This window comes from Hippocampus bargibanti, linkage group LG19, assembly GCF_051943395.1.
Source record: "Hippocampus bargibanti isolate YZ-2025 linkage group LG19, ASM5194339v1, whole genome shotgun sequence".
Taxonomy (NCBI): Eukaryota; Metazoa; Chordata; class Actinopteri; order Syngnathiformes; family Syngnathidae; genus Hippocampus; species Hippocampus bargibanti.
Genome location: NC_142752.1, coordinates 12462142 through 12474780, shown reverse-complemented (window position 1 = coordinate 12474780; position 12639 = coordinate 12462142). Strand labels below are relative to the sequence as shown.

Genomic DNA, 12639 nt, shown 5'->3' with positions numbered 1-12639 from the left:
ACACCCGCCTCACCAGCAGAGCCATCAGGGTCGCTGGCGATCCCACCCACCCCTCCCACAGCCTCTTCAGCCTGCTGCCATTGGGTAGGAGACTGCGGTGTCTCCGACCCAAGACCAGCCCCTTCCCACTGCCACACTCACCGAACTCTGAGTACACGCTACATGCTGTACTATCATCCTGAACTCTATTTTTTTGTTCTTTCTTGTTTTTTTCTGCAATACCTCACTTCAACTGTCATGATGCTAAAAGAAATGTTAAATAATTTTGTGTTTCATGGATTTTGGATGGGAGAAAGGTGCGCATTTCTCCCCATCCAAAACAGTTGAGTTGGGCGACCACGAATTGACTCTGAGAAGGTCCAGTCTCTCAGGAGGCGTGGGTTCAAATCCCACCATTGCCACCAATTGTCGTGCGGTGAGACAGCAAGCAGGTGGAAAGTTGATAAAAGTTCACTCAGCCAGATGCAGGAAGGGTATTGCGAGTTTTCTTTATTTGAAGTTGATATCAGTTTTCGGCAGACCCCAGGTAACACTGCTCTCCATGTTGTCCTTTGTCCCTCTTCTTCCTCCTCGAAGTGACTGGCTCAGGCTGGCTTGAAAAGGTGCTTCACCTGAGCTTCTGGCCAATCAGGTCCCAGCGGCAATTGGCCATTCCCAGGTGGTTGCAATCACCTTCTCAGTCAATTAGTGGTCGCCCAACTCAACTGTTTTGGATGGGGAGAAATGCCCACCTTTCTCCCATCCAAAATCCATGAAACACAAAATTATTTCACATTTCTTTTAGCATCATGACATCAACCCTTGTTTGTTTTTGCATTACTACATTACGTCACTTTATATATGTCACTTCCTCATTTTACATATGTCACTACCTCATTTTACATACGTCACTACCTCACTTTCCAGACGCCTCACTTTACATTCAGAAATTATATATATTGTCTGCTGTCAATTGTATGTCTTTTTAGCCACGTTATAAGTGCCTTGCACGCTGGGTCCGAGAGGACATTAATTTCATCTGTGCTGTATGTCATGCATATTAGCATATTTGACAATAAAGCTGACTTTGACTTTGACTGTTGATGGCGAAATTGGAAGGAAAACACAAATATCGCGATGGTGAATCGTTGTGTGTTGCACCAAGACTACTATTTGATACTAGTTGACACAAATTCCCAGCAGACAAATCAGCCCATTTCCAACGGAGCTTGGGCGCCATCTTGTGCATTTTCTGGGATGCCACATTGCAGTCCTGACAGCTCGAATTGATACGGGAGGACTTTAATTGATTGCAAACATTTATGCTTTCCTCTTCAGAACTGTTTCAATCATATTCCTAACTGGATGAGTAACAATAAAGCATCTCCTCCGAATCGGAAGCCATTGTTTTGAATCTAGAGTAAGGCAAGACGTCCTGGCATGACGTCACGAACAAGGGGGCGAGACCTTATGAAACTCGGCATCTCCGGGGTAATTTTGATGTAGTTTCGGGACACTTTAACTCATTTTTTTTGTGTTTTGCAGTTGACTAAAAATAGTAGCCTGCGTGTTTTGGGTATTTTAGATGCTATAAAACGTTTTTCTGATGTCAGTGAGGAAAAAAATGGTGTCGGTTGTCCTTTAAGTTTCTCCTTAAATTATCATCAGAGCTTTTGCGTAAACCACCGTCTTTGCTCAACAATAATCTGGCAAAGAGCCTGATTCCGACAAGGGATACCATGGAGGGATGAAAATGTTTCAACTTTGACAAGTGATAATGTTTGAAATTAATAGCAATAAGATGAAGAGTTTAAAATTGGAATAGTTTTTGGAATAGTCAGTTCAAAAATTAAGAAATTATAGGTGGAGAAATACCCCCCCCCCCCCTCCCAAAAAATTTTGGACATTTTGCCGGTATTTTGGTGAATTGTGTGGGTTGAGAATGCTTCCCTGGTTGAAGTGAATGAGTTGATTGTTTTAAATGTCGTACTGGCATTCTATTGGGAATTCATTTTGGGGTAAAACCTGTCAACCTTTGGGAAAAAACTGAACTTTTTGCGAATTGGAAAAATGAAAGCACATTGTCATGAATTTTTGGAATGTATTCAAATTCGAATGGTGATCTTTTCCTTTCGGCTTTTCCCTTCAAGGGGTCGCCACAGCGAATCAGTATCCTCCATCTTCAGAGGTTTGATTCCCCAGTTTGTTTTGGCCATGCTTTTACGTCGGATGCCCTTCCTGACGAATGGTGATAATTGGATGAAATATATGTATAGGGTAGCAAGTGTGAGGCATAAAATATAATAATGATAAAGGAATGGTGTAGAATAACACTTGTGAAACATGCAGCCTTCACGCAATTATATACATATAGAAAACAGAATATCTTTTATGAAAATGAAATTATTTTCAGATTTTAGACATGCAATTGTGATTTGTAATTTAATGATCAAAAATGTGCTTGTGGTACTTCCACTTATAATGTACATCAGAAATTGTAAGTTTTACTATTAGCAGTTTTATCATTTATCAAGTCTCATTTGTCTGGTTAAAATATACTGTCCTCATTTCACTCTTGGATATGTTTTATTGACCTGGTTAATAAATAAAAAAATCAATGGAAAACAGGGCTGTGAATATGTTACAGTATTGTTAGTACAACTGAGCAAAGAAATTCAGATAATACATTTTGCACTGCGAATACTTTCTTGATATACCGTACAACATTGTAAAAATGTATCTTAAGATCATTGGAAATTTGTAATGAGATATTTTAATATGCTTCATTATAGTAAGCGATAATTAACAAATTGATTGTTGGGAAATATTTGGTGCTTTTCCCCTTTCAATAGTTGTTTTTTTAACATATTTCAGTTTCAGATCAATTGTGTATACATCAGGGGTCGGGAACATTTTGGCGAAGAGAGCCATAATAGTAAAATACCTTTATGTTTTTGTCATGAGCAAGTTGACAGCTGGGCGGGGCCTCCGCTCCAGACGTCCACTAGCTGCTGTCAATTCCCTCATCACTGACTTTTGGACATTTAAACCAGACGCTGGCACTCACCCAGCGTCGGAAGAAACTACGCCTCGCCAGTACCTTGAACGTGTATTCAGTACGTGAGTTGCTTTGCCCGAGGTATTGAGCCACGATCGCGTCTGTTTGTATGCACCGCATCGTATGCTGTTTTGCACCCTCGTGTGCCTCTTTATTTTGTTAGCTAGTGTGGTCGGGTGGATTGCCCCCGCTCACCCACTAGCTTTGCGGTTTTGTCACTTCTTGTTCTTTTTTTCCCGGGTCCGTGTCTCGGACCCGCACTTTTTGTTAATAAATCATCTGCCAGCACCAACGCCTCTGTCACCTGCTTAGCGACCACCCCTATCCCTACACTGTAAACCCGAACAGTACTACTGACTTAAAGTCATTGAGGTCAGTCAACTCAAAAGCCGATTTTTTGGTTTCAAAAACTCAAACGTTTTGAGTTTTTGAATGAGTCCTGCGTTTTTAATTTGCAGTAGATCCATACTTTTGAGTTCATGGCAATCGTTTACTCAAACATTTTGAGTTCACGACAGGAAGCTGCGTGATGACGTCACTGCGTGCTCTCATTGGACGCCATTTGAATTCTCAACGGCTGAATCTGGCAGAGACCGACGGATTATTTATTTTAAATTAGGGTGGAAAGACAAACAATATCGTATTTAATATACTATATATGTATACTACAAGGACCCAGTGTGTCAATGCTGTAGTCGCTCCACAGGAAAGGAATATTTTGGAAAGTCCATTTGGGGCATTATATCCGCCGCTCGAGCCAAGGACTTCTCCTAATGTTATTAGCTCTTCTGTGGTAAGTAGGAATGTTTCTTAATTATTAGGAGAATTGTACCGCAAAGGTTTGTTTGGGCGGTGGTGGAGTAATATCTATCACGGGGTGTTGCGAGTTATGTTTGTGTCCGCGAAGGTTCGAGAATAATAGTCAAATGGGTGTTAAATTAAGTTTTATATGAAATTCAAAAGTTATAAGGGTCACCCGAAATCCACCACACAGATGCTGCAACGCCAGCAGGTTGCTGCTTTGAGTTAACTTTGTTTTAAACGGCAGCACAATAAGTCATGCTAATTCAACCTGCAACAGTTGTGCTGCCGTTTTAAGAAGACACTAAGTAAATATAATGCTAGCCAAATGAAATATCACTCTGTACAATTGGTGTAGTTTTAAATGGTCATTCATGTGTAAACATAAAACTTTTTAAATGTATTTTTGAAACTGCAAACACCATTTTTCAAACTGCAAACACCTGACTGGGTTGATGGCATCATTTAATCTGGTAAATTAGATTATTTATTCAATTTAAAACGTAAACATGGATCAAGGTGTTTTATTAAATTAAATGATTACATTTGTTGTCTGTTTTTTCTATTCAACCTTTTAGCCCCAGGGTGGAAATTGAGTAACACCACCATTATCTAAGGTATGTTTACATTTTTATTAATGCTACATGATTAATTACCCGAATCATATTAAAAATAATACATGTATGTATTTTTTTATATTGAACAGAATTTAACATAAACTTAATTCTCCATAGGTCTCCATAGGCCACTGTCTTGGCTTTGAGATGCTGAAGACAAGTACTGCAATGTTAAGCTCTTGTCACTTTCCCCAAATTAAAACTTGGCTTTTATCTCCTCTTGCTTTTAATAAAGGAGCAGCATGATATACACGAGACGCAGTCTGGCCCTTCGTGTTCTCCATGCATACCTACGAGAAGATGACTCACAGTTCTTCAAAACATGCAATGTATGTATTGCCTGACTTAACACAAATGTCTATTGATGTATTTTGCAGTGGGTAGAGGATCCAGACATTGAAAACATTCCTGTCGCACTTCTCTGCGTGACAACTGACAACTAGCGCCATCTTGTTTAACCCCAACAGCATTTCTGTTGTGATAGAAGATGGCATTATTGTGAGATGTCTCCCCAGGTTGGTTGATAAACACCTCCTTTTGTTTGTTTTAATGTATGCACTGCTTTTAGATTCTCCCAAAAACTTAATCCACACATTCACCTTCATTCAGAAAATACTGCTGTGTCTTGATGATAACAGACCACTCAAACCACTAAGTTTGAAAAATGCTTTGTTCCGCAATATTGAAGGCCTCCAATATTACGGAACAAAGCAACACTGGATAAGTAATTTCATAGTTTTACTCTGCTTTGTATACCTAAACGATGATGTACTGTTTGTGACTGATTTTCTATTCATAATTTGATGTGTAAAGCTGGATTTCACCAAAATGTCATTTTTTTCATTTCATAAATACTGTTTGTTTTTAGTAAGTTTTACTTTGATTTGCACCTTATAACGAGAACATTGAAATGTATTATCTTGTATTTATTCAAGTATATGCTTGTCAGAGAATTTATTTTTTAAAAAGAACAGCAGAGTATAATTTGTTGTTTTTTTCTGTTTTGTTTGTTGTGTTTATTTCACATCTTTATCACGATGTTGTGTTAATTACTAAAAAAGAACTGCTCAGGGGTTTATTTGTTGTTTTGGTACGTGGACATGCTGTGCATTTGATACTGTTATGAATGTTTTATCAAAGGTTTTAAACCTTAATTAAAAAAAATGTGCACTAAAACAGACATGTGAGGTGGGTTTTTGTTTTTAGACATAGAAGGCAAATGTAAGTACAGTATACATGAATATATTTTTTCATGTAACATAAATTTGAGTTGGTCACGGTTAAATATGAAACCTAATTTTAACTTAAAAATTAACATAACAAGAAAACATTAGAGTAAACTGAAAGTACATCTTTTAAGTTCATTCAAACTCATAACATTTAAGTTCAGTCAAACTCATAAAATTTATTTCCACTACTCAAAAATTTTGACGTAATCAGTTGCCCTAAAAATTTTGAGTACTTTCAACTTGTTGGGTTTTACAGTGTAACGTTCCTACTCATCAGCTGCCACTGTCGCCGTCGGAACGTGAGTTTTTCAGTGAAAGCCACGCATGCACGCACGTGCGGCCACCGTTCAACAAAATGTCAGAATGTATTATTTAAAGTAACTGTGATAGAACTCACCATTAGCATGAATGGTTTTCCGTTCCTCATGATTGGTAAAAATCCAGCAAAACGATCGGAATGAAAGTCAACTTGCCGGGTCCATACGCAAAGTTACTGCTAGCTAGCCTGCACACGGCTTATTAGCTTCCATACTTGCTTTCTGCTCCCTCTCGCAGAAGTATATTGATGCTAACGTTAGCATGGGGCTTGTCAAAGTGCCACTGACATTCGACTGTTTCATCGATGGTATTGTTTCATTGCATTCAACCTGAAGAAAATATGTATTTTGCAAGAATATGTATTTTGTTTTATCTGCGAACCAAATGCAATCATCAAAAGAATCTATGGCTCCCGAGCCATAGGTTCACGACTCCTGGTATACACTTTAGGATAAGTGAAACTTGCTCTAATTCTAGTTAATAAACGAATATTGATGTATCATAGTAAACAGGTTAACTTACCCCGAGAAGTGTAATTCATGTCAAAATACACTTGCATCTTGATTGTATCAATCGAAGGACTGCATGTGGCCCGAAGTGTCTCTGCGCGCACCTGGTGAAATATTAGCAAAAGAACATTAATTTGCCGCTCATTGAGATGCGTGCTCAAAGACTTTCGAGGTTCAGTGCCAACACATGGTGAAATCATATAAGAATACACCACTGAGTTGTAATTTAGAAAAAAAACTATGGACGATTGAGTATATCACTTGCGTTTCCCTAATCAGCCACGCATGGCTTCGCACAGACTCGCTCACGGGCCATTGTAACAATGGAGAAATTTACCTCGAGTGCTGTTCTCCTTAACACATTTGCATTATCGGCGAATGTTACCTTTGTGGAGAGTGCACTGTCATCTTCAGATGTTTGTACCCTCTTTTTTGCCCTCTCTGGGGTTTGAGTTTTGTGTACTTTAGCCCCACAAGATTTTTGCATTTTGGGAGACTTCTTGCTCGGTTCAGCAAGTGTCACGACTCAGTACTACCACCTGGTGGTGATCCTCTTGTGTGCAGTCGTCACAGAGCCCTCTCTACAGCGAACGTATACGCAGTACGTCAGTACACGACTTTTGCCAACTTAAAAAAAACACACCACCAATTACTTCGGGCAACGAGACACCCTGCTACAGTTAAAGTAGGGCGGTGAACTGGGTGCTTCTTTCTCCACAGTAAGGTGAAAACATATTTCACCACGGTAAAATGTAATGTTTCACAACAACACTTATTAATCCAATTTAAATTGGTTCGTTACATTTATTTTAACGAATGACGAAGACTAACCGACAGACCAAGTGTGCACTAACTGCATGTTTTCTTACCTTTAAATTGATCATGTCTTCCGACAAGGCATCTTTTGTCGTACACTCATGTACTAATTCCAGAATGATTGGCTCAACCACACTTTCGGCCAGAGACATTTTTAAAATCGTGAATATACTTGAGTGGCTTGCTCAACCTCAACTACCTGAAGATTTTGTTTCCAAAATGTTACCACAGCAACAGCGGCCGGGGTGAAAATTCTGCCCAGTAGAGTGCGCTACAGGTTATCTTTTTGAGACGTTAAACAGGAATCATTTGTATTGGCCCATTTTACAAACTGCGTATCGTGTTTACGGTTAATTTTCGATGATTTGAAAGAGGCTAAATCTACTCACTATGATCTTAAGTACAAGACTCCAACTAATAAATACTTTGAACACAGAGATTCAGACTTAAAAAAAGACCCAATTGACTTGACCAATTGACTGAAAAATACAAACTGAAATATACGTCTGTGTAAGCTCTCAGTCGTACAGGAGTGGTCCATCGATGAGAAGGTTTCTTCAGCCGTCATCTGTACTCAAAAAAGTACAGATGACGGCTGAAGAAACCTCATCGATAAACTGAAATATAATTAATCACAAAATGTGCATTCATCCATCCATTTCTATCCACATCCCAAATACGTGCATGTGTTGAGTGTGCGTGTGTAAATGTATGTGTGAGGCAGACATGATTGGGGAAATTTCACTCATTGATATCACCTGCGAAACGAGCTGATCATGTGATACTCAGGAATTGTGAAGCCTTTTTAAGCGCATGCGCAGAATAAAATGTTGGTCGAGTTTCCAGACCAATGATTGCATGTGGCTGTGCATCATTATTCTCTCGTGAGTATTTTCAATCGCGACGAAAGGTTACCATTTTCAAAATGGTAACCTTAGCGTTTTAACAGTAACCAAAATGGCATTTTGGTTACTGTTAAAAAGCTAGGACTGCTGCCAGAATGACTAGCGCAACAGCATGGCAGGTTAATGGAAACCTTAAATTGTCCCGAGGTGTGAGTGTGAGCGCAAATACTGTAAGTCAATGTTCCCTGTAATTGGCCGCACAATAATAATAATAATATGTAATAAATCTCGCATTTGCCCGATTTCCAAGGAGACCATTTGGTGGTTCAAAACTGCACACCCTTTGTATTGATTATTACTGTATTGTAAGTGTTAAACCACAGAGAAAACACCTTTAAGGCCACGATGCATCTCAAACACTAACAACGATGGAATTGGTCTTTAATGAACAAGAAGTTGTACTAAAAAATCTCTTCGACCCTATTTCACCTTAATTTTGGAGGGAACAAAAAAACTATCTCTTCGATCAAGAGATCAAGAGCGAACCTCGTCGCTCCCTCTAAAGTCCAGCTAGCTCCAACTTAATGTTGCCAATCGCGTGAGGTCCTCAAATACTACCAAGAAAAAACATTCTAACATCCCATTTTTTATATTTTCAACAAGTAAAATCTTAATAAACGCGCATTCCAGCAGCTCATGTATTTTGTTTTTCTACTTTCATTCCTTTCATCACTTTGCTGCTGTGAAATGTAAATTTCTCCACTGTGAGACTAATAAAGGCATATCCAATCCAATCCATAAAATAGTAATGGTGATTTTAGCTCAGTTATCAAATATGATAAGGCATGGCAACAATACTGTATAATATATATTTAATCATACGTTGCGAGAGACTTGCATATCATGAACTACAGGTATTGTAACGGTATTATGAAACAATAAAAACAGGTAAAGATAACGTGTGTTATCATATTTAGCCTTTAGATGGCGCGCTTTAACCACATTCCGACACCAACATTTTGCCTTGATATGCAGCCAACAGTGTGAGCATTCGACAGCACCGAATGTACATCATTGCCTAAATGCATGCAGGGGTCAAAGCCAGCATTGAATTCATGATTAACTCTGTGCCAGGGTCTGGAAAAATGTTCATTTGTCCTTAAGTATGTGACTTTAAAACCATAAAAAAATATTGTCTTGGTTTGTGAGCTTTTATTGACGAGTAGAAAATTATGACTTTCACTGTTTCTAAAATGTGAGATTCACTTCGCTGTTATGCCATAAAGTCGTTAATTTTAAGTGCCCCCTCTCACTGCCCCAACATGTCTGACTACATTAAAATTAATTGGCCCAAATAGATGTCATATCTTTCCACTATGCTCCGGTAAATTGAACCTGCAGCTTTGCTGAAAAACAATGACTGCTTAATAATGATTTAAGTTAAGGTTTATGAAATTGCCCATAATTACGATCAAGGTCTGGTTGATTTATCCATATTTTGTCAACACCCACCCATACACACACGCACGCACACACGCACGCACATACACACACACACACACACACACACACACACACACACACACACACACACACACACACACACACACACACACACACACACACACACACACACACACACACACACACACACACACACACACACACACACACACACGCACACGCAGACACACATATATAATGGTTAATGACTAACCGTATTTTTAGTGACAGTTAAAGCAGACCCGAAAATTCATAAAAGAGGAGAAATTATTCGTTTATTTATTGAGGAGACAAAATATAGATTTTTGAGTTTTTTTGGAGGGCATAAAAGTTCATGAATCATCCAAACTTCAGTTGTCCAAGGCCTTAAGGTTATTTTTTTCTGCATTCCACTTCAAGTGGGTGACATGGTGCATATATTATGGTGCAGAGGTCGGTCGCCTTGGAATACAGACCTCGAGTTACCTGTCTAGAATTTGCCTATTCTTTCTATTTGTGTAGATTTTTTTTGTGTTTTAGCTGCTTCCTCCACTCTAAAACCATTATTCTTATGTATATACTATAACAGTGAATTTGAGTGTGAATGTTTGTTTTTATGTGCCCTATGATTGGCCACTGACCAGTTCAGGATGAATCCAAAGTGAGCTCGTTTCGGCTTCAGCGAATCCATGACCCAAGTGAGAATAAGTCGGAAAAATTGATTGATGCATGGAGGGATGCTCGTCTCTCTGGTTAAAAGTAAAAAATCTACACAGTGTATGGAGTTGGGTCAATATACAGTCATGCCTTGGCTTACGAACTTAATTGGTTGCCAGACAGTGTAAGGCGAAAAGTTTTCCCAGGTCCCCATAAAACATGATTTTCGATTAAATAAGCCGTAAAACTACACAAAATATACCTTATTTTATGTGTAATAAATCTGCTATTGGACTGTAATTAAAGAAATAAACTACTGTATAATAAAGTAGTTTTATTTACCTTTGTGATGGTCGTTGATGGATTGATGGAATGGAGTGGGCGGTTTCATCAGCATTAAACACTTGATGAGGAACGTAGCCCTCTTCTTGTTTCAACGTTATTGATAGTTCAAAGGCAGAGTGTAGACTGCATGGTCAAAATATCCCATCAATCAAGCTCCACAAATATCCCTCACAAGCCATCTGTACAATTTGAAGCGAAAAGACAAGCAAAGGAACCAGCTATTAATGATGTTTCTAGTGTGTCTGCCTGCATCTGTTGCTGTTGCAATATCACAACTTCCAAGATGTACAACCGAGAACTCCTTGAGACACTTTATGCAAAAAGCTATCAACCCAGCTAAACAGAATTGATGAGGAACTAAGTAAAATTATTGCAGAGAAATCACGGCAACTTCACTCAGATATCGTCAAGAGGGAACCTGAAAGTTCATCATCCATTGCTGATTTCAAGGCTAACCATCGGGATTCATAGTGTCATTCATCATGGTGAGACAGCCAGTTGTGACGGTAAAGCTGCCAAAGGTTACGAGGAATCATTTCTCAACATGGTGGAAGAAGAAGGCTACGTTCCTCATCAAGTTTTTAATGCTGATGAAACCGGCCACTCCATTCCATCAAGCCATCAATGACCATCACATAGGTAAATAAAACGACTTTATTATATTGTACAGTTAATGTTTTGTAATTACAATACCTTATCACATTTATCTGTTAAATTTGTTTGTTTAAATTTATTTGTTAAACCTTGTAAGTCTGTTGTATCAAACGCAATGAGTTTGATGTGACCCCCAAATGTGTGTTTTTCTCTGCAGTTTTTGTCAAGTTTCCTCTTTTAAACATGTGAAATCATATTCAATTAGATATGTAATTTTTCTTACCACCCTGTCCCAGATAAGGCATTTTGAATAGGCAACGAGATTCTGCCGTGTCCATTGTTGCAGATTGCATATCACTCCCGTGTTTTCTGTGAAGCTGACTGCTACAGAGTGATTAATGTGTTCATTTCCCATTATTAAAGACTAGAGCAGCGCTGCGGGCTACAGATATAGGACCTCGTCATAAATCTTAGCCAAATGAACAGTCAAATAATCGCTCATCGGAAATGAAATCTGGGCTCATTAATACTGACACAGAGATTGGGGGAAGAGAACACACATACACGCGCGCACACACACACACACACCCACCAGACTCGGGCATGAAGTCACACATTCGCATGAATACACACAAAAATAGATACACGAAATGTGGACTTGAGGGGGATTTGGTCTGGTCTGCCACCTTGGCGCACCACTCAACAATGACAGGCTCATCATTAGAGGAGTATGCACACACACAGACACATGAACAGGCTTCTGGTGTGTATCCCAGCTCCGATTGAAGAAAGCAGTGACCCTTTAGTACTTGCATGTATTTGACTGAACGGTTGTATTGTTTGTATATATATATATATATATATATATATATATATATATATATATATATATATATATATATATATATATATATATATATATATATATATATATATATATATATATATATATATATATATATATATATATATATATATATATATATATATATATATATATATATATATATATATATATAGGGCGGCCCGGTACTTGAGTGGTTAGCACACCGGCTTCACAGTGCAGAGGTCGCCGGTGGTCCGGCCTCCCTGTGTGGAGTTTGCATGTTCTCCCCGGACCCGCGTGGGTTTTCTCCGGGTCCTCCGGTTTCCTCCCACACTCCAAAAACATGCATGGCAGGCAGACCACTCCAAATTGTCCCTAGGTGTGAGTGTGAGTGTGACTGTTGTACGTCTTTGTGTGCCCTGCGATTGGCTGGCAACCAATTCAGGGTGTCCCCCGCCTCGTGCCCGAAGACAGCTGAGATGGGCTCCAGCAACCCCCGCGACCCTAATGAGGACTAAGCGGTACGGAAAATGAGATGAGATGATATATATATATATATATAT

At 38.9% G+C, this 12639-nt stretch overlaps 1 protein-coding gene across 1 annotated transcript in view; it reads right to left on the bottom strand.

The window, feature by feature from the left end:
- Positions 1 to 7526, bottom strand: part of cfap206 (cilia and flagella associated protein 206) — a 62263-nt gene extending 54737 nt beyond the window's left edge. The window contains exons 1-2 of the mRNA XM_089022520.1: positions 7381 to 7526; positions 6525 to 6615 (exon numbers count right to left, since the gene is read on the bottom strand). Coding sequence (XP_088878646.1) covers positions 6525 to 6615; positions 7381 to 7479 — 190 coding nt within the window. The 5' untranslated portion in view covers positions 7480 to 7526. The remainder of the gene's footprint in view (positions 1 to 6524; positions 6616 to 7380) is intronic.
- Between the last annotated feature and the right edge of the window lie 5113 nt (positions 7527 to 12639).